This window comes from Hyperolius riggenbachi, chromosome 12 (assembly GCF_040937935.1).
Source record: "Hyperolius riggenbachi isolate aHypRig1 chromosome 12, aHypRig1.pri, whole genome shotgun sequence".
Lineage (NCBI taxonomy): Eukaryota > Metazoa > Chordata > Amphibia > Anura > Hyperoliidae > Hyperolius > Hyperolius riggenbachi.
Genome location: NC_090657.1, coordinates 210,375,185 through 210,402,523, shown reverse-complemented (window position 1 = coordinate 210,402,523; position 27,339 = coordinate 210,375,185). Strand labels below are relative to the sequence as shown.

Below are 27,339 nucleotides of genomic sequence, written 5' to 3'. Positions count from 1 at the left end.
TACGGCTATGCCGGTGCCCAGTGACTGCTGCCCATATTGCCTCATAAATGTAGCTGTTAAGGAGGCACAGATATCAGTGGAAATTGTGGAGTGAGGGAGGGGGTTGCATAGACAAACGCAGGGGGGATTACAGCTGCCCAGAATCCCTCCTCAGACCAGGGCTGGTGCAGGCAAACATTGAGACACCATAATATCTGCAGGCATCCTACAGTTCACAGCACTGCCCCCTTTGTTTCCCTGCTACAGTTGACTTCAGTTGGAGCTGCAGTGTGTGTACAGTGCAGAGCATAGGGCAGCTCTGGGGAACTTAACAGAGTCAGGTATAAGCACAGCCCTGTGTCCTGCTGGGTGATTGCTTTACTTTCCCTTCATTACTAATGTCGGCTGTCCTCATTATTATCTGTATTCAAACTGCTCCTGATCGATCCCATTGTTGATTGGAGGCAGTTTGGACATTTAGGAAATAATTGGCAGATCCGGTCAGTCGAACATAATTGCATTATGTGTACCCAGCATGATGTCCTACCATATTATTATACTCTATTGTGCGTGGCTGAGGAAAACCTTTCAGGAATCCCCCCCCCCCCTTGAAAATCCTGGGTTTGCCCCTAGGTTGTCGGTTAGGGTTAGGCATCAGTATGCTTATGTGTGTGTGTGAGAATAAGTTAGGGTTAAGGTGGCCACATACCATACAATTTTTTTAAATATCTGTTCAATTTAAGAATTGCAATCAATTTTTGTGACTGATTGTAACATTTCAAAAATATGACCAATGTACCACACACATGTTAAATTTTGATAAAAATGATTGGAAACTCTGAGAAAATGGCTAGGGTTTGTATATTAATAAATTGACAATCTAACACACACCATACAATCTTTAGAAAGATTGAAGAAAAATATCTGGCATTCCGGATCGATACAAATAGAAGAAAACGGGAAATTCGATCGGATTTTTCAGTCGATTGAAAAAAAAAGCTTTTGATTTTTTTCGGGAGATCCGATCATTTTTATGGAATTGCCGTAAAATCTGATCATTTTGTTGTATCGTGTGTGGCCACCTTTAGGCGTAAATATCTAGCTAATTTTGCAGCGATAGGATCGGTTAGGGTTAGGGATCGGTAGGAGAGAACTAATGTGAGAATCGGTTAGAGCAGGGGTCCCCAACCTTTTCCGGCCCGGGGACCGCTTTCTGACCAAATTTTTCTCCAGGGGGGGGGGGGGGGTGTTATGGGGTGATGAGTGGGGTGCGCGACCTAGTGAACAGTGCAGCGGGTTACGGGGGGGGGGGGTTTCTGGGGTGCAGCTGCATTGCTAGCATAGTTGCCTAAGTATAGGTAGTTTAGTTGCCCCAGTATGGCTAGTATAGTAACCCCAGTATAGTGCCCCAGTATAGCTAGTATAGTGACCGGTATAGCTAGTATAGTCCCAGTATGGGTAGGTAGTGTCCAGTATGGGTAGGTAGTGCCCCAGTACAGCTAGTAAAGTGCCCAGTATTGCTAGTATAGTGCCCGTATAGCTAGTATAGTGCCCAGCATGGCTAGTATAGTGCCCAGCATGGCTAGTATAGTGCCCAGCATGGCTAGTACAGTACCCCAGTATGGCTAGTATAGTGCCCAGCATAGCTAGTATTGTGCCCAGCGTGGCTAGTATAGTGCCCAGCGTGGCTAGTATAGTGCCCAGCGTAGCTAGTATAGTGCCCAGCGTGGCTAGTATAGTGCCCAGCGTAGCTAGTATAGTGCCCAGCGTGGCTAGTATAGTGCCCAGCGTGGCTAGTATGTGCCCAGTAAAGTGCCCTAGTATGGGTAGGTGGTGCCCCCGCTCATGTTACCTTATGAGCGAGCGGGCGGCCGCTTCCGGATTCCCCCAGGCGCCGCTCTCCTTCATGCCTCATCTCCGATACCAGCAGCACGTCTTGCGGAGGAGGGAGGCGGGGCAGCTGCTTCCTGTAGCGGTGATATGCTACGCCGCTACCATGGCAACCGGTGCCCCGCCTCCTTCCCTCCTCCGCAAGACGCGCTGTTAGCGGAGATGCTGCATGAAGGAGAGAGGCGCCTGGGGGAATCCGGAAGCGGCCGCTCGCTCATAAGGTAACATGAAAACTTCCAACGGACTGGCAGTGGGCCGCGGCCCGGTGGTTGGGGACCCCTGGGTTAGAGTAAGGAGTAAATATTGGCAAATTTTGTGGCAAGGGGGTCTATTAGGGTTAGGCATCCGTAGAGAGATGGCTCGTGTAAGAACAGAGTAAGTCGAAATATACGCACTTTGGACTACTCTTTTTAAAGAGGAGCTGTAGTGAAAATAATGTAATAAATAAAATAGCTCATTATTTATTTATTTTTATTTATTTATTTTTTTTACAATATTCATTTAACCAGTTCGGCCTATCTGGACGAACTTACTCGTCCAGATAGGCTCTGCTGCTGCCGCCGCGTGGTGTGTGCGCTCCCGCACGTGCTCCCGCCGCTAGCCCCCCAATCAGTGAATGGGAATATAATTCCCATTCACCGATCTAAGTCCCCCGGAGAAATACCGACGCTTTCTATTCAGAGAGCACGGTATTTTTGCCCCGAGGAAACTTCACCTTCTTCTTTTTAGTTCCTGGATGCGAGATCGTTCGCATCCAGGACTTTTTTGACTGGCCATCTTGTGGCCAAATGGTAAACTGCACCCACATACATTTTTTATTAAACAATTATATTATTTTACATGTAAAATTAGCTGTTTCCCTCCCACACCAAAAATTACCCAAATACATTTTTTATAAAAAAAAAAAAAAAATACAATAAAAAACAATCAAAAACAACATAAATAGTTACCCAAGGGTCTGAACTTTTTAAATATGCATGTCAAGAGAGTATGTTATTGTATTATTTTAAATTATAAGCTTATAAATAGTGATGGACGCAAATTGAAAAAATGCACCTTCATTTCTAAATAAAATATCGGCGCTATAAATTGTGATAGGGACATCATTTAAACGGTGTAATAACCAGGACAGATGGGCAAATAAAATACATGAGTTTTAATTACGGTAGCGTATATTAATTTCAAACTATAATGGCCAAAAACTGAGAGATAATAATTATTTTTATAATTTCTTAATCTTCCTGTTAAAATGGATTTAGAAAAAAATAATTCTTAGCAAAATGTACCACCCAAAGAAAGCCTAATTAGTGTTGGAAAAAACAATATACAGATCAATTCATTGTGATAAGTAGCAATAAAGTTATTGGCGAATGAATGGGAGGTGAACGTTGCTCGGATGCATGAGGTTTTCGACACTGTGGTGCTGAACCGGTTATAACTTATTTAGCCAGTGTTTGCCCCCTGTAAAATCTTTCCTTTGCCAGATTTACTTTCTGAAATTAATCACAGGAGACGACATCTATAGTTCTGCCAGGTGAACTGTGCAGAATGTCTGTTTACTGACAATTCTATGCACAGAGACAGATGTACAGCAAACTGTCAGGACCATGGTCTTGACATCCTACTGTGGGAGGCGTTACACCACATTATCCGCTACAAAGAGCCTCCTGATGATCTATTCAAGAAGATGTAAATCTCTTATAGGAAAGGGGGTATAAACTACTGATTGGGGTAAGTTTAATCTCTGGTTAAAGTGTAACTGGCGGGCATAAAATCAAAAATCAATTCTTTATTTTTATCTGGTAAACAAGTAATAAGGATGCTAACCAGGCAATCCAAACGTTAAAATCGCTATTACTTCTTGTTGATAAATGATCTTTCCCCAGTTTACCTGACTCTTATTTGGTACACACAAAGTTTGGTACACAAAAAGGAAGTTTCAGGGCATGCTGGGTTATTTGTATTTTTAAGGCACTTACTTGACCTGAAGAAGCGGCTGTTGCCGAGAAACGCGTTGTCACAGTGCTTATGCTATAAAATAAAAATCAGTTCTAAACCTTTTTATGCAGATACTCCTTGTGAGTGGTCTTGCCTTTTTTTATATATAGACAGAATTCAGTCTTTTTAATTTGGGTTCCTCCAAGCACTACCTTATCCCTTATACCCTACACTAGTAAGGGTCAGTATCACACAATAAACTTGTGAGATGCAAAACTTTTTTGGAGCAGCGACCTATCACTCACTTCTTACATCTGAAAGGCCAAGTGGAGACGGTACTTCTCCACATGCCTTCAATAGTGGTTGCATCTGGTGGCAACCCACACTTGTGAGTATACCACTATACTGTTTTACTGTATTCCACATCACCAGACGATATTACACAAGATTTGGCTCCCAGTTTCCTTGTGTTCTTTTCCCAGTTCTTCTAGCAAAAAGGCATGCTGGGTTGTCCTTTTTTGCTTCTCTACTTTACCCTCAGACTTAAAGTGAACCTAAAGTCAAGTTAAAAAAATGAGATTAACTCACCTGGGGCTTCCCTCAGCCCCCTGCAGCCGATCGGTGCCCTCGCAGCCCCGCTCCGATGGTCCAGGACCCGCCAGGGTACAAATCCGGTTTGCCCGTCACCGGCCGACAGGCATGGGAACGCGAGTGATTCTTCGCGTTCCCAGCCTGTATATCGCTCCCTATGCTGCTATTGCGGCTGAAGAATCACTCATGTTCCCATGCCTGTCAGCGGGTGACGGCCAAACCGGAAGTGTTCGCCAGCGGGTCCTGGACCATCGGAGCGGGGCTGCGAGGGCACTGATCGGCTGCAGGGGGCTGAGGGAAGCCCCAGGTGAGTTAATCTCATTTTTTTTTTTACTTGACTTTAGGTTCACTTTAACTAATGCAGCCTGATTGGCTGAAACCTCTTTCCCTCCTGTTTTCCCCTCCTACTCCTCTATTCCTCTCTGATTGGCCAGTCTTTCTCATGCTGAGACAATGCAATTTCTATAGTGGAGGGCGGGCAATGCATACACAATCAGGCAGAGGAGAGTAAGGGAGGAAATGACATCAGGATTGGCTTCAAAATAGCCACAGTTAAAATGAGAAATGCTAAGAAGGATTTTCTCTTTTTTTACTGTAGAAAAATCACTAAAATCTAAACCTGGACAGTGCAATATATATGTTATGTAAGTAAAGCAAGTACAGTCCTGGCCAAAAGCTGTCAAAAATATTAGTTTTCAGAAAGTTTGCTGCTAAACTGCTTTTAGATCTTTGTTTCAGTTGTTTATGTGATGTACTGAAATATAATTATAAGCACTTCCTACGTTTCAAAGGCTTTTATTGACAATTACATGAGATTTATGCAAAGATTCAATATTTGCAGTGTTGGCCCTTCTTTTTCAAGACCTATGCAATTGGACTGGGCATGCTCTCAATCAACTTATGGGCCAAATCCTGACGGATAGCAACCCATTCTTTCATAATCACTTCTTTGCGGTTCTCAGAATTAGTTGGTTTTTGTTTTGTGCCTCTTGAGGAATGACCACAAGTTCTCAATGGGATTAAAGGGAACCTAAACTGAAAAGGATATGGATTTTTCATTTTAAAATAATACCAGTTGCCTGACTCTCCTGCTGATCCTGTGTCTCTAATACTTTCAGCCACAGCCCCTGAACAAGTATGCAGATCAGGTGCTCTGACTGAAGTCAGACTGGATTAGCTGCATGCTTGTTTCAGGGTTGTGATTCAGCCACTACTGCAGCTAAAGAGATCATCAGGACTGCTAGGCAACTGATATTGTTTAAAAGGAAATATCCATTTCAGTTTAGGTTCCCTTTAAGATCTGGGGAGTTTCCAGGCCATGGACCCAAAATTTCAACGTTTTGGTCCCCGTGCCACTTGGTTATCACTTTTGCCTTATGACACGGTGCTCCATAGTGCTGAAGAATGCATTGTTCTTCACCAAACTGTTGTTGGAAGAAGTTGCTGTTGGAGGGTGTTTTGGTACCATTCTTTATTCATGGCTGTGGTTTTTGGCAAAATTGTGAGTGAGCCCCACTCCTTTGGATGAGAAGTAACCCCACACATGAATGGTCTCAGGATGCTTTACTGTTGGCATGACACAGGACTGATGGTAGCGCTCACCTTTTCTTCTCCTGACGAGCCTTTTTCCAGATACCCCAAACAATTGGAAAGGTGCTTCATTGGAGAATATGACTTTGCCCCAGTCCTCAGCAGTCCATTCACCAGAAGAAGATCAATCTGTCCCTGATGTTTTTTTGGGAGATAAGTGGCTTCTTTGCTACCTTTCTTGACACCAGGCCATCTTCCAAAAGTCTTTGCCTCACTGTGTGTGCAGATGCGCTCACACCTGCCTGCTGCCATTCCTGAGCAACCCCTGCACTGGTTGCACTCCGATCCCGCAGCTGAATCCTCTTTAGGAGACGATCCTGGCGCTTGCTGGACTTTCTTGGACGCCCTGAAACCTTCTCAACAAGAATTGAACCTCTTTCCTTGAAGTTCTTGATGATCCTATAAATTGTTGATTTAGGTATAATCTTAGTAGCCACAATATCCTTTCCTGTGAAGCCATTTTTATGCAATGCAATGATGGCTGCATGCGTTTCTTTGCTGGTCACCATGGTTAACAATGGAAGATCAATGATTTCAAGCATCACCCTCCTCTTAACATGTCAAGTCTGCCATTCTAACCCAATCAGCCTGACATAAGGATCTTCAGCCTTGTGCTCGTCAACATTCTCACCTGAGTTAACAAGACGATTACTGAAATGATCTCAGCAGGTCCTTTAATGACAGCAATAAAATACATTGGAAAGGTTTTTTTGGTATTCAGTTAATTTTCATGGCAAAGGACTATGCAATTCATCTGAACACTCTTCGTAACATTCTGGAGTATATGCAAATTGCTATTATAAAAACTTAAGCACCAACTTTTCTAATTTCCAATATTTTTGACAGACTCAAAACATTTGGGCAGGACTAATATATCTACTATATCTACTTATATATGTGTTTTTTTCTGAGATAGTATGGCTGACAGCTCCTCTTTAAAGTTCCTCTTCAATTCTCCTTATACATCTGTGTGATTATAGTATAACTCTTTCTACTTACAGAGGGAGGACCTAACCCAGACTTCAATCTGCATCTGTACAATCTTGTGGAACAGTGCCGACAAATAAACATGCCTAAGACTACCATTGAGACCGCCATCAAAGGAGCTGTAAGTTCTTATCTGTTGTATTTAACCCCTTTGTGATTGGGCAATATTAGACTGAGCATTTATTTAAAGGGAACCTGAACCAAGTAAAATTATTAAAATAAACAAATATGATGTACCTGCAAATGAATATTACATACTTACCTCACCATCAGTTCCTCTCAGAAGCTCACCATTTTCTTCTTACAACAATTCCTTCCAGTTCTGACAAGATTTTGCCAGAACTGAAATATATCAGTTGCTGTCAGTTATCTATTGGTTGCTGTCAGTTCATAACTGAAAGAGTAACTGATAAGCAAGGTAATGTCCATGTTTCCCTATGGCTCAAGTGGACGATATTACAGTTGAACAGTGTGCTGACCCGGAAGCTGTTATGGGGTAATGGCCATTTTTAAAATGAAGGCCAGAGAATTCCATTGATCACAGGACAAACAGGACGTGGGAGAGGAGAAAGAGGTTGTTGAGTAGACTACCTGGGAGGTAAGTATGACTTATGTATTTTTATTTTGACTTTTCAGTTCAGGTTTGCTTTCAAGTCCTGTACTGTCTCCTCAGCTGGTATTACTGTTCAGAAATATGTCCAAAAAGCTGCGTTTATAATCCTTCACACCTTCACAATTGAAGTGCACCTGGATTACTCTATGAACATTATAGAAAATCACTTATAGTGCTCAATACTGCATAAATCAATTAGCCTCTTATTGTGCCAGAAAGAGTATATCTACACCTTTTTTATCATAGCTCCGGGGGCGTAGATATACGTATCTTGTGGCGATCGCGCGCTCCCTTCGCCACCTGTTCTTACACTGATCGGTGAATTGGAACAGGTGTTCCCAAAGTCAATCGAAGGGCCTGTAATCAATTATCGCCAGCATCAGTGAGATGCCTGTGGTCATTAAAAAAGTGAAAGTAAAAACATAAACCCATTACTTCCTGTGTACTGTTCACAGTACACCGAAATAATGAAGGGGGACGTCTAGTGGCCAAATAGTAAAAATACACACACAATACATTGAATAAAAATAAATAAATTCCCCTTAATTAACCCCTTACTTTCCCCACTCTCCCATAGTTATCAAATTAAAACTCTTGTTAAAAAAAAAATACATACCGTAAATAGCTTCTTTAGGGACTCAACTTTTTTTTTTTTAAATGTATGTCATGAGGGTATATTACTGTTGTTTTTATATTTTGTTTTCAAATAAAGACTTGTAATTAGTGATATAGTTTAAACGAGAGCAAAACTGAAATATTTCCAAATAAATATTGTTGTCATACATTGTACTAGGGACATAATTTAAAGAGTAACTGTTAGCCCAAAAAATCAAATTTAAATCTCTATTGCAATGTTTTAATTACTTTGTAAGGGAGCCAAAAAGGCAATGCTGAAGTTAAAAAGCAATCTAATTTTTTTACTGTGTAGCCTTTTCCCCAAGCTCCTAAGGAGGACGCAAAGCCGCATAACAGATACTGCAGAGCATGCCCATGTCTGCCCGACCCCCCTCTCCCCCCCCCAGGACCAGGTGCCGATGTCTGCCCGACCCCCTCTCCCCCCCCCCCAGGACCAGGTGCCGATGTCTGTCCGCCCCCCCCCCCCCAAGAGCCGATGTCTGTCCAACCCCCCAGGACCAGGTGCCGATATCTTCTCACCCCAAAAAGCTGACACGGAGAGAGAGCGGGAGCGGAGTACATCTACACACTTCCAGCGCCGCCACCGCAGAGCAGCCGCTGCCGTGCATCTCTCTCCTGCTCGTGATTCTCTCACATGTGACTCGGCGGTGGCTGCTCTGCGGTGGCGGCGCTGGAAGTGTGTAGGTGTACTCCACTCCCGCTCTCTCTCCGTGTCAGCTTTTTGGGGTGAGAAGATATCAGCTCTTGGGGGGGGGGAGGGGCGGACAGACATCGGCACCTGGTCCTGGGGGGGGAGAGGGGGTCGGGCAGACATCGGCACCTGGTCCTGGGGGGGAGAGGGGGGTCGGGCAGACATGGGCATGCTGTGCATGCTCTGCAGTATCTGTTATGCGGCTTTGCGTCCTCCTTAGGAGCTTGGGGAAAAGGCTACACAGTAAAAAAATTAGATTGCTTTTTAACTTCAGCATTGCCTTTTTGGCTCCCTTACAAAGTAATTAAAACATTGCAATAGAGATTTAAATTTGATTTTTTTGGGCTAACAGTTACTCTTTAAACATTTTAATACCTGGGACAAATGGCAAATAAAATGTGTGGGTTTTATCCACAGTACCATGTTTTATTTTAAAACTATAATGGCAGAAAACTGAGAAACAACGATAATGTTTTTCCATTTTTTTCTAATTCTTGTTAAAAGGCATTAAAATAATAAAATAAGAAATAAAAATAATTCTTAGCAAAAAGTACCACCCAAAGAAAACCTAATTGGTAGCGGAAAAAACAAGATATAGATCATTTCGATACAAGTAGTGATAAAGTTATTAGGGAATAATTGGGAGGAACGCTGAAAGTTGAAAATTGCTATGGTCTATAAGAGGAGTACAACCCCTGTAGTTATCAAGTTGTTAAGTCTCTCAAACAAAATTAAACAAGATGGCACTCGCCGGGATGTGCCACCATCAGGCAGGATTGATATGTCACTAACCCCTAACTGGATTAAGCCCTGCCCCCTGAATTAAGCCCCCCTTAACTAAGCTCTGCTCTCGTATGTGCTTGGTCACCGCCTTCTGCTGCATGTATGCAGCAGAAGGAAGTTTAGTGTCCTGAGGAGCAGCAGCATCACTGGTCCCTATGTGCCTCCTCTCATGAACTGTGCTGTAGGTTGCGGTAGATAGATTTGGATGAATTGATGCAGTCACTGATATAACTACAGTAGCAATAAAAAGTATGTGAACCCTTTGGAATTATGGATTTCTGCATAAATTGGTATTAAAATATGATTGTAAGATCCTGTGGCCGCTCATGGCGGCGGATCGCCGAGACCCACGCTGAGGCGCAAGCCTCTGGGTCTCAGTGGCTCTCTGAAGTGGAGCGCATGACGCTCAGCTCCCATTGGATAAGCGGCGGACGCGTTCTCAGTACACACTCCGCCGCTGTAAACAGCCACGGGCGTACATTGTGTGTCAGCTGATCTGCTGACACTATGCTGCATTATTGGTTAATTTGGATTCCTTTACTTTCTGATTGGTTGTTCCTTGTATATAGCTAAGGTGAGCGCCCTCAGACATCGCCCGTGATAGCATTAGCTGTGGCTTGTTGCTGGGTATTGATTGATTGATCTCTGTTGCCGATTTTGCCTTGTATCCTGACCGAGCTTTACTCTAGATTGATTTCCGTTGTCGACCACTGCTTGTTCCTAACTTCGCCTTCGATTGGATTACCTTTTGCCGACTTTGCTTTGTACCTGGACTTGTCTGATTGCCGCCTGGATAGACCCCTGCTTGATTAAGAACTCTCTTGAACTCTGCCTGGACCGACATTGGCTTGAAATGACCACGCTACCTGTAAAGTGTTTGAACTGCCTCACCAGCCTGCAGTCCCCTAACTATCATCTGGACTGCCTCAGCCTTCAGGCCTCAGGTGACTATACTACTTGTGAATACTGTGCCTTGTATAATAACTACTGGTTTGTTTGGTGAATACTATCTGTCAGTCTGTATGCTACATCTACCTGCAGGGTTACTGTAGTTCTGTCTTAGGTAGGAGTTTGTGCAGGTCTTACGGGCTGGGCTATTGGTCAGTCATATGGGCATACAGCCTGACCTATAGTCATTGACCAGACTAACCTGACAATGATCTGATCTTCATCTAAGTCACAACAATAGACAATCACAGTCTGCTTAAACTAATACCACACAAATAATTCATTGTTTCCATGTTTTATTGAACACACCATGTAAACATTCACAGTGTAGGTGGAAAAGGTATGTGAACCCTTGGATTTAATATTCAACCAAACGTTTCCTGTAGTTGCAGATCAGATGTGCACAACGGTGAGGAGTAATTCATGACCATTCCTCTTTACAGAACTGTTTTAGTTCAGCAATATTCTTGGGATGGCTGGTGTAAATCGCTTTCTTGAGGTCATGCCTCAGCATCTCAATCGGGTTGAGGTCAGGACTCTGACTGGGCCACTCCAGAAGGCTTATTATCTTCTGTTTAAGCCATTCTGTTATTGATTTACGTCTATGCTTTGGGTCATTGTCCTGTTGCAACACCCATCTTCTGCTGAGCTTCAGCTGGTGGACAGATGGCCTTAACCACTTGCCGACCGCCTACTTCATATTGGCGGCGGCAAAGTGGCAGCCCCAGGACCACGTAACGCAGATTGGCGTCAGGTCCTGGGGCACTCTCTGGCCGGGGATCGCGCGCTGGGATGCGCGCGCATCCACCGGCAATAGGCTCCGCCCACCCGCGACGTCAACCCGCCGGCCAATCGGAAGCGCCGGCGGGTTGTTAACCCCGCGATCGCCGCTACAAAGTGTATAATACACTTTGTAATGTATACAAAGTGTATTATACAGGCTGCCTCCTGCCCTGGTGGTCCCAGTGTCCGAAGGGACCACCAGGGCAGGCTGCAGCCACCCTAGTCTGCACCCAAACACACTGATCTGCCCCCCCCTGCCCCCTGATCGCCCACAGTACCCCTCAGACCCCCCCCTGCCCACCCCCCAGACCACCATTTGCACACAATCACCCCCCTAATCACCCATCAATCACTCCCTGTCACTATCTGTCAACGCTATTTTTTTTTTTAGTCCCTAAACTGCCCCCTGCTCCCTCCTGATCACCCCCCCACCCCTCAGATTCTCCCCAGACCCTCCCCCCCCCTGTGTACTGTATGCATCTATCCCCCCTGATCAACTGTCAATCACCTGTCAATCACCCGTCAATCACCCCCTGTCACTGCCACCCATCAATCAGCCCCTAACCTGCCCCTTGCGGGCAATCTGATCACCCACCCACACCAATAGATCGCCCGCAGATCCGACATCAGATCACCTCCCAAATCCATCGTTTACATCTATTCTCTCCTCTAAACACCCACTAATTACCCATCAATCACCCATCAATCACCCCCTATCACCACCTGTCACTGTTACCCATCAGATTAGACCCTTGCGGGCACCCAATCGCCCGCCCACACACTCAGATTGCCCTCAACCCCCCCCCCCTTATCGATTCGCCAGTGCATTATTTACATCCGTTCTTCCCTGTAATAACCCACTGATCACCTGTCAATCACCCCCTGTCACTGCCACCCATCAATCACCCCCTGTCACTGCCACCCATCAATCAGCCCCTAACCTGCCCCTTGCGGGCAATCTGATCACCCACCCACACCAATAGATCGCCCGCAGATCCGACATCAGATCACCTCCCAAATCCATCGTTTACATCTATTCTCTCCTCTAAACACCCACTAATTACCCATCAATCACCCCCTATCACCACCTGTCACTGTTACCCATCAGATTAGACCCTTGCGGGCACCCAATCGCCCGCCCACACGCTCAGATTGCCCTCAAACCCCCCCTTATCGATTCGCCAGTGCATTATTTACATCCGTTCTTCCCTGTAATAACCCACTGATCAGCTGTCAATCACCCCCTGTCACTGCCACCCATCAATCACCCCCTGTCACTGCCACCCATCAATCAGCCCCTAACCTGCCCCTTGCGGGCAATCTGATCACCCACCCACACCAATAGATCGCCCGCAGATCCGACATCAGATCACCTCCCAAATCCATCGTTTACATCTATTCTCTCCTCTAAACACCCACTAATTACCCATCAATCACCCCCTATCACCACCTGTCACTGTTACCCATCAGATTAGACCCTAATCTGCCCCTTGCGGGCACCCAATCACCCGCCCACACGCTCAGATCGCCCTCAGACCCCCCCCTTATCAATTCGCCAGTGCAATATTTACATCTGTTATTCCCTGTAATAACCCACTGATCACCTGTCAATCACCCATCAATCACCCCCTGTCACTGCCACCCATCAATCACCCCCTGTCACTGCCACCCATCAATCAGCCCCTAACCTGCCCCTTGCGGGCAATCTGATCACCCACCCACACCAATAGATCGCCCGCAGATCCGACATCAGATCACCTCCCAAGTGCAGTGTTTACATCTCTTCTCTCCTCTAAACACCCACTAATTACCCATCAATCACCCCCTATCACCACCTGTCACTGTTACCCATCAGATTAGACCCTAATCTGCCCCTTGCGGGCACCCAATCACCCGCCCACACCTCAGAACGCCCTCAGACCCCAGCCCTGATCACCTCGCTAGTGCATTGCTTGCATCTATTTCCCCCCTCTAATCACACCTTGAGACACCCATAAATCACCTCCTGTCACCCCCTAGCACACCTACCCATCAGATCAGGCCCTAATTTGCCCCGTGTGGGCTCCTGATCACTCGGCCAAACCCTCAGATCCCCCTCAGACCCCCTTCCGATCACCTCCCCAGTGCATTGATTGCATCTATTTTCCCCTCTAACCGCCCCCTGAGACACCCATCAATCACCTCCTGTCACCCCCCTAGCACTCCTATCCATCAGATCAGGCCCAATACATCCTGTCATCTAAGAGGCCACCCTGCTTATGACCGTTTCCACAAAATTTGCCCTCTCATAGACCACCTGTCATCAAAATTTGCAGATGCTTATACCCCTGAACAGTCATTTTGAGAAATTTGGTTTCCAGACTACTCACAGTTTTGGGCCCGTAAAATGCCAGGGCAGTATAGGAACCCCACAAGTGACCCCATTTTAGAAAGAAGACACCCCAAGGTATTCTGTTAGGTGTATGATGAGTTCATAGAAGATTTTATTTTTTGTCAAAAGTTAGCGGAAATTGGATTTTTATTGTTTTTTTCACAAAGTGTCATTTTTCACTAACTTGTGACAAAAAATAAAATCTTCTATGAACTCACCATACCCCTAACGGAATACCTTGGGGTGTCGTCTTTCTAAAATGGGGTCACTTGTGGGGTTCCTATACTGCCCTGGCATTTTAGGGGCCCTAAACCGTGGGGAGTAGTCTAGAAAACAAATGCCTCAAAATGACCTGTGAATAGGACGTTGGGCCCCTTAGCGCACCTAGGCTGCAAAAAAGTGTCACACATGTAGTATCGCCATACTCAGGAGAAGTAGTATAATGTGTTTTGTGGTGTATTTTTACACATACCCATGCTGGGTGGGAGAAATCTCTCTGTAAATGGACAATTATGTGTAAAAAAAATCAAAAATGTGTCATTTACAGAGATATTTCTCCCACCCAGCATGGTTATATGTAAAAATACACCACAAAACACATTATACTACTTCTTCTGAGTACGGCGATACCACATGTGTGACACTTTTTTGCAGCCTAACTGTGCTAAGGGGCCCAAAGTCCAATGAGTACCTTTAGGATTTCACAGGTCATTTTGAGACATTTGGGTTCAAGACGACTACTCACGGTTTAGGGCCCCTAAAATGCCAGGGCAGTATTGGAACCCCACAAATGACCCCATTCTAGAAAGAAGACACCCCAAGGTATTCCGTTAGGAGTATGGTGAGTTCATAGAAGATTTTATTTTTTGTCACAAGTTAGCGGAAATTGATATGTATTGTTTTTTTTTTTCACAAAGTGTCATTTTCCGCTAACTTGTGACAAAAAAAAAATCTTCTATGAACTCACCATACCCCTAACGGAATACCTTGGGGTGTCTTCATTCTAAAATGGGGTCACTTGTGGGGTTCCTATACTGCCCTGGCATTTTAGGGGCCCTAAACCGTGAGGAGTAGTCTAGAATCCAAATGCCTCAAAATGACCTGTGAATAGGACGTTAGGCCCCTTAGCGCACCTAGGTTGCAAAAAAGTGTCACACATGTGGTATCGCCGTACTCAGAAGAAGTAGTATAATGTGTTTTGAGGTGTATTTTTATACATACCCATGCTGGGTGGGAGAAATCTCTCTGTAAATGGACAATTGTGTGTAAAAAAAATCAAATAATTTTCATTTACAGAGATATTTCTCCCACCTAGCATCTGTATGTGTAAAAATACACCCCAAAACACATTATACTACTTCTCCTGAGTACGGCGGTACCACATGTGTGGCACTTTCTTGCACCCTAAGTGCGCTAAGGGGCCCAAAGTCCAATGAGTACCTTTAGGATTTCACAGGTCATTTTGCGACATTTGGTTTCAAGACTACTCCTCACGGTTTAGGGCCCCTAAAATGCCAGGGCAGTATAGGAACCCCACAAATGACCCCATTTTAGAAAGAAGACACCCCAAGGTATTCCGTTAGGAGTATGGTGAGTTCATAGAAGATTTTATTTTTGTCACAAGTTAGCAGAAAATGACACTTTGTGAAAAAAAACAATTAAAATCAATTTCCGCTAACTTGTGACAAAAAAAAAAAATCTTCTATGAACTCACCATCCTCCTAATGGAATACCTTGGGGTGTCTTCTTTCTAAAATGGGGTAATTTGTGGGATTCCTATACTGTCCTGGCATTTTAGGGGCCCTAAACCGTGAGGAGCAGTCTTGAAACGAAATTTCTCAAAATGACCTGTGAAATCCTAAAGGTACTCATTGGACTTTGGGCCCCTTAGCGCAGTTAGGGTGCAAAAAAGTGCCACACATGTGGTATCGCCGTACTCAGGAGAAGTAGTATAATGTGTTTTGGGGTGTATTTTTCCACATACCCATGCTGAGTGGGAGAAATATCTCTATAAATTGACAATTGTGTGTTAAAAAAAGAAAACAATTGTCATTTACGGAGATATTTCTCCCACCCAGCATGGGTATGTGTAAAAATACACCCCAAAACACATTATACTACTTCTCCTGAGTACGGCAATACCACATGTGTGGCACTTTTTTGCAGCCTAACTGCGCTAAGGGGCCCAAAGTCCAATGAGCATCTTTAGGCTTTACAGGGGTGCTTACAATTAGGCACCCCCCAAAATGCCAGGACAGTGAACACACCCCACAAATGACCCCATTTTGGAAAGTAGACACTTCAAGGTATTCAGAGAGTAGCATAGTGAGTCCGTGGCAGATTTCATTTTTTTTTGTCGCAAGTTAGAAGAAATGGAAACTTTTTTGTTACAAAGTGTCATTTTCCGCTAACTTGTGACAAAAAATAAAATCTTCTATGAACTCACCATGCCTCTCACTGAATACTTTGGGATGTCTTCTTTCCAAAATGGGGTCATTTGGGGGGGATTTGTACTATCCTGGAATTTTAGCCCCTCATGAAACCTGACAGGTGCGCAGAAAAGTCAGAGATGCTTGAAAATGGGAAAATTCACTTTTGGCACCATAGTTTGTAAACGCTATAACTTTTACCCAATCCAATAAATATACACTGAATGGGTTTTTTTTTATCAAAGACATGTAGCAGAATAACTTTCGCGCTCAAATGTATAGGAAATTTTACTTTATTTGAAAAATGTCAGCACAGAAAGTTAAAAAAGTCATTTTTTTGACAAAATTCATGTCTTTTTTGATGAATATAATAAAAACTAAAACTCGCAGCAGCAATCAAATAGCACCGAAAGAAAGCTGTATTAGTGACAAGAAAAGGAGGTAGAATTCATTTAGGTGGTAGGTTGTATGACTGAGCAATAAACCGTGAAAGCTGCAGTGGTCCGAATGGAAAAAAAGGCTCTGGTCCTTAAGGGGTTTTATGACTGCAGTCCTTAAGTGGTTAAAGAGAACCCGAGGTGTGTTTTAAAGAATGTTATCTGCATACAGAGGCTGGATCTGCCTATACAGCCCAGCCTCTGTTGCTATCCCAAACCCCACTAAGATCCCCCTGCCCTCTGCAATCCCTTATAAATCACAGCCGTGCTGTGAGGCTGTGTTTACATCTGTAGTGTCAGTCTCAGCTGCTCCCCCGCCTCCTGCATAGCTCCGGTCCCTGCCCCCGTCCCTTCCCTCCAATCAGCAGGGAGGGAAGGGATGCAGGTGGGGACTGGAGTTCTGCAGGAGGCGGGGGGAGAGCAGCAGACTGACACTATAGAGATAAACACAGCCAGCTCTGACAAGCTGTTTGTCAGCAGCGTGGCTGTGATTTATGAGGGATTGCAGAGTGCAGGGGGACCTTAGGGGCGTTTGGGATAGCAACAGAGGCTGGGCTGTATAGGCAGATCCAGCCTCTGTATGCAGATAATATTCTTCAAACCCACCTCGGGTTCTCTTTAAAGAGGAACTCCAGTTACAAAATAAAGTAATAAAAAAAGTGCTTCATTTTTACAATAATTATGTCTAAATGATTTAGTCAGTGTTTGCCCATTGTAAAATCTTTTAAATCCATGATTTACATTCTGAAATTTATCACATGGTGACATTTTTACTGTTGGCAGGTGATGTAGCTGCTGCATGCTTTTTTGGCAGTTGGAAACAGCTGTAAACAGCTATTTCCAACAATGCAGCAAGGTTCACAGACAGGAAACTGCCAGGAGTACCACGGTCCTCAGAGTTTCTTGTGGGGGGGGTTTCACCACAATATCAGTCATACAGCGCCCCCTGATGGTCTGTTTGTGAAAAGGAATAGATTTCTCATGTAAAAGGGGGTATCAGCTACTGATTGGGATAAAGTTCAATTCTTGGTCGGAGTTTCTCTTTAAGTTATCCTGTTAAATGTCTTGATAAACTTGGGAATTCATTTTTCCTTCGATGATAGCAACCCATCCAGACCCTAACGCAGCAAAGCAGCCCCAATATATGATGCCCCCGCCACCATACTTCACGGTTGGGATGATGTTTTGATGTTGGTGTGTTGTGCCTCTTTTTCTCCACACAGTGTTGTGTGTTTCTAACAAACAACTCAACTTTGGTTTCATCTATCCACAGAATATATTGCCAGTACTGCTGTGGAACATCCAGGTGCTCTTTTGCAAATTTTAAACATGCAGCAATGTTTCATTTGGACAGCAGTGGCTTCCTCTGTGGTATCCTCCCATGAACATCATTCTTGTTTAGTGTTTTACGTATCATAGATTCGCTAACAGGGATGTTAGCATCTGCCATGACTTTTGTAAGTCTTTAGCTGACACTCTAGGATACTTCTTCACCTCATTGAGCATTCTGTGCTGTGCTCTTGCAGTCATCTTTACAGGACCGCCACTCCTAGGGAGAGTAGCAGCAGTGCTCAACTTTCTCTATTTATAGACAGTTTGTCTCACCATGGACTGATGAACAGCAAGGCTTTTGGCAGGGCTGTGGAGTCGGTACAAAAATCTTCCAACTCCTCAGTTTCTGAAACCACGACTCCAACTCCGGGTACCCAAAATTGCTCAGACTCCGACTTCTCGACTCAGACTCCTTAGTCTAATACTTAAGAGGGCTGTGGATTTTGTACAAAAATCATGCGACCCCGACTCCGACTCCTCAGTTTCTGAAACCACGACTCAAACTCCGACTCCGGGTGCCCAAAATTGCTCCGACTCCAACTCCGACTCCACAGCCCTGGCTTTTGAAGATACTTTTATAACCCTTTCCAGCTTTATGCAAGTCAACAATTCTTAATCGTAGGTCTTCTGAGAGCTCTTTTGTGGGAGGCATTATTCACATCAGGCAATGCTTCTTGGGAAAAGCAAACCCAAAACTAGTGTGTGTCTTTTATAGGGCAGCGCAACTGTAGCCAACACCTCCAATCTCATCTCATTGATTGGACTCCAGCTGGCTGACACCTCACTCCAATTAGCTTTTGGAGATGTCATTAGTCTAGGTTAACATACGGTTTCCACCTTCACTGTGAATGTTTACATGGTGTGTTCAATAAAAACATGGAAACATTTAATTGTTTGTGTGGCATTAGTTTAACCACCCTGGCGTTCTGATTAAATCGCCAGGGTGGCTGCGGGAGGGTTTTTTTTAAATAAAAAAAAAACTATTTCATGCAGCCAACTGAAAGTTGGCTGCATGAAAGCCCACTAGAGGGCGCTCCGGAGGCGATCTTCCGATCGCCTCCGGCGCCCAGAATAAACAAGGAAGGCCGCAATGAGCGGCCTTCCTTGTTTTGCTTATATCGTCGCCGGAGTGACGTCATCGACGTCAGCCGACGTCCTGACGTCAGCCGCCTCCGATCCAGCCCTTAGCGCTGGCCGGAACTTTTTGTTCCGGCTACGCTGGGCTCAGGCGGCTGGGGGGACCCTCTTTCGCCGCTGCTCGCGGCGAATCGCCGCAGAGCGGCGGCGATCAGGCAGCACACGCGGCTGGCAAAGTGCCGGCTGCGTGTGCTGCTTCTTATTTCATTAAAATCGGCCCAGCAGGGCCTGAGCGGCAGCCGCTGGCGGTGTTGGACGAGCTGAGCTCGTCCAGACCGCTCAGCTGGTTAAGCATGAACCGACTGGGAGAAGGCGACTGAGGACGACGAGGGAGCGATCAGGCCGGAGGGGGCTAGAGGAAGCCCCAGGTATGTATACATATTTTTAAGGGTCCCCATCTCCGGTACACTTTAAGCATACCTCCAGCCCCGATGAGTCATTACATGACGAAACACGTGGACAGGAGCCAGTAGGTACACTGACATGCTCTAGTACGGCAGAAGTGACAGGAGCGACGCGTGTTGACTGAAGGTCGCGGCTCAGCTGCACAGAGAGTGCTTAATTCCCTGTATTGATCCGCATGCAGAATAAAAACTGGGTTAATTGAACACGGTGCCATGTGTCATCCTTATGGAGGTAACACTCAGCAGACTTAAGATGTGACTTATGCAAGCAGCGCTCTGGTGAGTGAAAGCACGACAGGGGGAGTGACAAATTGATCCTTTCTGGTGGTGGCACATCCCGATGGTGCTGTTTTGTTTTAATTGATTTACTTTTCTACACTTTTAATTGGTTTATGCAGTATTGAGCACTAAGTGCGATTTATTTTTATTTTTTTTTCCTTATTGTTCATATCCAAGGGCACTTCATTTGGGAAGGCATGAAGGAATGTGAGCACAGCTTTTTGGAAGCATCGGTGATTACAAGAGTATGGTGAATTTTTTTTTTTATTTATTTCTTTTTTAAGGAAACCTGTAATGACTAAAAAGAAAAAAAAAAGAGATTCACTTACCTGGGGCATCTGCCAGCTCTCTGCAGCCTCCTTGTGCCCACGCCGTTACCATACAGTCCTCCGGTCCCCCACCGTGGCTAAGTTTCATTACCCCCAACTTGCAAGTTGACGGCCACTGCGCCTGCGCAGTCCTGGCCGCTAGTATCCCGGTTCGTGCTCCCGACACCGGGAGAGTCCTGCACAGGCTGAGTACGAGAAAACCTCATCCTGCGCAGGACACTCCAGACAAGGGGAACACGAACAAGGACTCGCACAACCTGGGCCATGCAGGTGCAAAGCCCGGCGAGTTGCGATAATGAAACTTGGCTCCCGCGTAGGGCCGGAGGATCGTTCAGAGACGGCGCGGGCAAAGGGAGGCTGCAGGGGGCTGGCAGAAGCCCCAGGTAAGTGGATCCTTTTTTTTTTGTCATTACAGGTTTCCTTTAGGGCTCGTTTCCACCATAACGAATCCGCATGCGGCGCCGACATGCGGATTCGCTTGGTACATTGAAGTGGCCGGGGCTGTTTCCATATGTGCGGCGTGCGGGAGCGATTTGGCGGCGGGCCAAATCTGCACGACGGGACCCACAGAATTCGCCTGCGTCGGGAATCCATGCGAATCACCGCTAATGTATTTAATAGGAAAAACGCATGCGTTTTTACCCGCGATTCGTGTGCGATTTCGCACCTTTTTCAATGTTATTTTGCCCTGGCAGAGTCATGGTTAATTTTGCATGGCACCCTGCCATGCGAAATCGCGGGTAAAAACGCATGTGGAAACGCATCCGCATGCGTTTTTACAAGCGTCGGGATGCCGGCGAAATCGCGTCGCAACAGTGGAAACGGGCCCTTAACCTCCCTAGCGTTCTGATTATTTCCAACAGGAAATCCCGTTCTGAATGCAATTTCCTGTATGGGCTTCCCCCGTCGGAATGACGTCATTGACGTCAGGGGGAGTCCCGATCCACCCCATAGCGCAGCCAGGCGGTGATTGGCCAGGCTACGCAAGGGGTCTGCGAGGGGAGCCTCTTTCGCGGCGGGTAGTGGAAAGGACAACCGAGGTGACGTGTATGTATAGTGCCAAGCACATAAAAAACTAGGCTGTGTTCTTTCTCTGCCTGAAAGAGTTAAACATCAGGCATGCAAGTGACAGTTTCTTTCTGAGTCAGGACCAGGTCGGACTGGGTCAGACTATAGCATAACCCTCACTGATAAGTAATTACAGCCGTAAAACACTTTCCTGTCAGGAAATGGCTTCCAAGAGCAGGAAAGAGATAAAAAAAGGGTCAATAATTCATAGATTTGTGCTCTGCATACTTCAATGAAAGTGTTATTGAGCAGAGACAATGAAATAGTAAAAACTTAAAATGTAGATTTAAATATAAAATAAAACTGTGGGATATTTTAACCACTTCTGTACCACATGGTTTTTTGCTGATCGGTGCTGCGTGGGCTCTCCAGCCCGCAGCACCGATCAGATAGCAGCCAGGCCAATCAGACTTCCCCCACTTTTTTCCCCACTAGGGGGATGTCCTGCTGGGGGGGTCTGATCGCCGCCGGCTGCTTGCGCTTGCGGGGGGGCTCTTCAAAGCCCCCCTCCGCAGCGCTTCCTGGCCTCCTTCCCCTTCCCTCCCTCTCCCTCCCCCTGTGAGCGGAGCAGGACGGGGATCGCCGATCTCCTCTACATCACTGCTGCGCAGCAGCGCCGTATATATGTAAACACCGGGGAAGTTCTTCCCCGTGTGTTTACATTTACCCTGCGAGCCGCGATCGGCGGCTCGCAGGGTGTTCACGGAGACACCTTCCGTGAACTGACATGGAACGGCCGCTCATACGAGCGGCCGTCCATGGAATCCACTTCAGGATTCAAGGGCGTACTTAAGCGTACGCAGAATCCTGAAGTGGTTAAAACGAATGGGTTAAAACTAATTTTGAATTCACTAAGGTGTTCTATTAGTATCGAATGTTTGATCGATAAAACATTTGATAAATATATAACACCTTAGTGAATTCAAATTTAGAATTTACCCATGAGGTAAATTATCAAACATTTGATAAAGTGTTTGATAAAGCTTAGTGAATTGAGGCCAAAATCTTCCAAGCGTAGACGCCTTGATAACTCAGATGGATCTGATTTATCTGAAGGGGAAGTGGAGATATCTTCACTGGAAGAGATTCCTCCTTCAGAGACTGATGTACGGGAAGATTAATCACAGAGATTTGCCTTTTCTACTGACTTTATGAAGGAACTATTGCATGCTATGCATTCATCTATGGGCATTGAAGTAGAGCAAAAGACTTTAACTCCACTTGATGAAATGTATGAAAGTTTAGCAGAACCTTTCTACTCGTTTATCCCTGTTCATGACAGTCTTAAATGTATGATTAAGAAGGAATGGGATCTTCCGGAAAGAAGGGCTTTCTGGCCGAAATTTTTGAGTAAACATTATCCGTTTAAACAGGAAGATCAGAAATTTTGGGGTGTTTCACCAAAATTAGATCCAGCTATCTCTAAGGTTTCCAGAAAATCTGACTTACAATTTGAAGATTTTGGAAATCTTAAAGACCCCATAGATAAGATGGATAACATACTAAGAAGGGCATGGGAATCTTCTTCTTTGAACTTTAAACCAGCAATAGCCTCTACTGCTGTGTCAAGGTCTTTGAAATTATGGTTGACTGAGGTCCAATCTCAGATCGCGTCTGGAGTTCCGAGGGAAGAGATTTTGAAGTCTTTCCCAAAGATTTTTCATGCATCTAATTATCTATCTGATGCTGCGGACTACTCTCTCCGTTTATCAGCAAGAACAACAGCTTTGGTGAACACAGCTAGAAGAGGAATCTGGGTCAAAACCTGTCAGGGAGACACATCTTCCAAGTCTAAACTCTGTAGGTTCCTTGTGAATGAGATTTCCTCTTCGGATCTAAGCTTACAGAGACTCTGGAACGTTCTTCTGATTACAAAATCTCCAGATCAGGTGCAGGCCTTAGAACAAGAAATCTCATCCCTCCTTTTAAAGATAGTAATAAGAGTGGTGCCAAAGGTGTCTAGGACATTATTCTCCAGTGTTTCTAGTAAAGAAGCCACAAAGAGATTACAGGTTCATCCTCAATCTAAAAAGACTAAACAAGTCGGTAAAATATTGAAAGTTCAGTATGGACAACATCTCCACAGTGATCAACCTGTTGGAGGGAAACTGTTATCTAGCATCGTTAGATCTAAAAGATGCATACCTTCATCATCCAATACACCTGGATTCTCAACAGTACCTGAGGTTTGCTGTAAAGGTTCAGGGGGAGGTAAGGCACTATCAATTTAATGCACTTCCCTTTGGGTTATCTTCTGCTCCGTGGCTATTCACCAAGGTCATGGCAGAAGTGTTGTCAGTACTAAGGGTAAGATCTGTACATGTCTTAGCCTATCTAGATGATCTGCTTATCTGGGGTTCCTCGTTTCTTTCAGTTTCTTCCCAGGTGGAGGTTTCTGTAAAGTTCCTTCAGTCTCTGGGTTGGCTCATCAATTGGAAAAAATCTTCTTTGCACCCTGCTCAGTCTATGGAATTCCTAGGGTTTCAAATAAGCAAGGTGTGTAAAGCCTAATCTACACAGAGCGATCCGGCGGCTAATCGACTCTTCCGCATCCCTGCGTGTACCTGCCACGTCCCCGCTCGTCCGCGCATGCGTCAGATTCCGTACCCGCTCATCCCCACCAGTGCCTTTTATCTTCCGCTCGATTCCCCGCTATTGTCCGCTCGTGGGGAACGAGCGGGGATTCGGCCGCATCGAGATCGGGCCTGTCGGATCTTATCAATCGAGCTGCATCAGCGGCTCGATTGATAAGATACATCGGCACGTGTAGACCCACCATAAGACTTTATACCTTCCTGAAAAAGAGTGTATTTCTCTAAGTTTGTCCTTTCTTTTCAGAAATCAAAGACTGTGTCCTTAAGAGATGCTATGAAACTACTAGGAATCCTAACCTCATCATTCCCAGCAATACAGTGGAGACAATTTCACTCAAGAACTCTTCAAAATTGGATCCTAAAAAGTTGGGAAAGGCACTTGTATTCTCTAGACAAAAAGTTGTTGATTCCAGGGAGCATAAAACAATCTCTAGATTGGTGGTTAAGCAAAGAGCATCTTATGGAGGGCCGCCTTTGGGATTATCCTCCTCAAAAGATAATCACCACGGACACGAGCTCTTGGGGATGGGGAGCACATCTGCATGAGGTTCCAGCTCAGGGACAGTGGTCCAAACAGATGAGTCAAAGATCATCAAACGGCAGAGAGTTACAGGCAGTTTGGGAGGCTCTTCAGTTCTTTGCACCTCAGATCCAGGGTTGCAATGTTCTTATCCGCACAGACAACAACGCAGTAGTTGCATATTTGAATCGTCGGGGAACGAGAAGTGCATCTCTATGGACTCAAACATCAAGAATGTTATCCTGGGCAGAAAGAAATCTGAATGCACTAAGGGCAGTTCACCTCAAGGGGTCTCTGAATCAGCTGGCCGATTATCTAAGCAGAGAGCAGATTCACCAGGACGAGTGGTCTTTAAACGAGGAGGTTTTTCAACAGATAACAGCAGTATGGGATCCTCCTCAGGTGGATCTTTTTGCTCGCAAGAACAATACAAAATGTCTTCAGTTTTGCTCCCTATGCCCTCAGGAGAGACCGTGGGCAATAGATTCAGATTCACAATAGACTAGAAACCTCTTCAAGTTTATCTATTTCCCCCTTTGAACCTAATCCCTCGTGTTCTGGCAAAAATCAGGAGAGACAGAGCTCAGAGCATTCTGATAGCACCCTTCTGGCCCAAGAGACCTTGGTTTTCTCTTCTACAGAAGTTAGCTGTAGCAGATCCAATTATACTTCCACTTCGTCCGGACCTCCTAGCTCAGGAGCTAGTTTTCCATCCAAACCTGAACCTACTTCAGCTTTCAGCTTGGAACCTGAGTGGAGATTATTAAAGAGGAAAGGTTTTTCGAATAGACTTTCAGAGACTGATTCAGTGTAGGAAGAAGGTCACTAGACAAATGTATTCCAAAATCTGGAACATCTATACGGACTGGTGTTTGAGTAATTCTTGTGACATTCATCACTCAGTGTCAGTACTAGAATCCCTTCAAAGTGGTTTCCAGAAAGGACTTAGTATGAGTACACTTAACCTCCCTGGCGGTAAGCCCGAGCTGAGCTCGGGCTATGCCGTGCAGGAGGATTTCTCCGGCTCTATTGGGGCGATTCGCCCCATTCAAAGTGCTGTGCGCGCAGCCAGCCCTTTGCTAGCCGCGTGCACAGCTCGATCGCTGCGGCGATCGCCCGCACGCAGCGGCGTAAGAGGGCCCCCGCCAGAGCCCTGCGCTGCCCGGACCAATGAGTTCCGGGCAGCGCTATGGGCTGGATCGGGTGCGCCTGACGTCAGGATGTCGGCTGACGTCCATGACGTCATTCCGATCGTCGCCATGGCGACATGAGAAGCCAAACAGGGAACGCGTTATATGTTTGCTATTAGTGCCGGCGACTATCACACTAGAGGAACACATGTGCCCTCTAGTGGTGTTTCATGTAGCTACCACTCTGGTAGCTTTACATGAAACAAAAAAAAAATTAAAAAAAAAGGATTTTTGCCCATTTGGCAAAAAAAAATTAACCGCCAGGGAGGTTAAAGTTCACACTTCAGCTCTCAGTGTTTTTCTGGAAAAGAGATTAGGTGAGGAACAGGATTTCATCAGATTTTTCAGGGCCTTAAAGAGACTGAAACCTGTCATCCGTTCTAAAGTTCCAACCTGGGATCTCAACACAGTATTAAAGGCTTTATGTGAACCACCCTTTGAGCCTATAAAGGACATTTCGGACAAAATGTTATCTTTAAAGATGGCTTTTTTATTAGCCTTAACCTCAGCAAGGCGTATATGTGAACTTCAGACTCTTTCATGCAGGGAGCCTTACTGCATTATAAGTGAGGACAGGGTAACTCTGAAAATGGACATTTCTTTTTTGCCTAAAGTGGTCTCTACTTTTCACAGGTCCCAGGAGATTATTTTACCTTCATTCTGCAACAACCCGACTAATGAGAAAGAATTAGGTCTTAATTGTTTAGATGTGAGAAGATGTTTGTTACAATATTTAGATCGTACCGAAAATTGGAGAAAGTCAGAAGCCTTGCTTGTTCTTTTTTCAGGTGCAAACAAGGGAAAACAGGCTACCAAGTCTACTATAGCAAGGTGGATCAGACAGGCCATTGCTCTTGCCTATGTACACCAGGGAAAACCGTTGAATGTTCCAATTAAAGCCTGTTCTACTAGGGCAATTTCAACTTCTTGGGCAGAAAGAGCAGGAGCGTCAATAGAAGAAATTTGTAAGGCTGCTACCTGGTCAAATCATAACACATTTGTCAAGCACTACAGATTAGATGTTCTTGCCAGTTCAGATTTAGTGTTTGGTAGAAAGGTATTGCAGGCAGTTGTCCCCCCTAAATTAGTCATCTTGTTTGTCATCTCAGGGTTGCTGTCCTGAGGACGTCCTAGGAAAGACCAAAATTCCTTACGGTAATGTCTTTTCCAGGAATCGAAAGGACAGCACCCTATTATACCCATCCGTGTATATTAATAAAATTATTTGTTAAAGAGGAGCTGTTAGGTATAGGGTCTCAGAGAAAAAAAACACATATATCAGTAGCTAAATATTGGCTGTACTTACATTACATATGCATTTCACTTTCCACGTTTGGATTTCACAGAATCTTTATATAGTATTTGCAGAGAATGATGCTCCTGACAGCTCATGGCAGGTTCCATGTTTGTCTGTCTCCTATGAAGCCAAATGTGTCGTCATGTCCTCCCTGCTTCCTGATGATTCCACTCACACAAAAGATCCGTAATGGAAAACACTACTGTGCAGTGAATATTGATTAGCCATGTGGCTAGGAACAATAGCGGGCTCCTGCAGTGTACTCTGCCCCGAGATTTTTCAGTGCTACGCTGTTGTAACATGAGCCTGTACTTTCTCACTAGCAGCCGAGGGGAGGACCCAAGCAGCCCCAGAATGCTTTGCAGTATAGTATGCGGCCTTTCCTCTTTTTGAGAGCTTGGGTCTAACAGCCTTGCAGTTCAGCACACATCAAAAGTAAGAGAGATTTTTAACTTCAGTATTGCCTTTTTGGCTTCCTTCTAAACTGTTTAACACAGGAGAATAGAGGTTTAAATTAGCTTTT

At 45.2% G+C, this 27,339-nt stretch overlaps 1 protein-coding gene across 1 annotated transcript in view; it reads left to right on the top strand.

Moving 5' to 3' along the window:
- The first annotated feature begins 270 nt into the window (after nucleotides 1–270).
- The window catches only part of LOC137541339 (translational activator of cytochrome c oxidase 1-like), a 49,547-nt gene continuing 22,478 nt past the window's right edge, over nucleotides 271–27,339 (top strand). Inside the window, exons 1-2 of the mRNA XM_068262588.1 lie at nucleotides 271–320; nucleotides 6,990–7,096. Coding sequence (XP_068118689.1) covers nucleotides 7,058–7,096 — 39 coding nt within the window. The 5' untranslated portion in view covers nucleotides 271–320; nucleotides 6,990–7,057. The remainder of the gene's footprint in view (nucleotides 321–6,989; nucleotides 7,097–27,339) is intronic.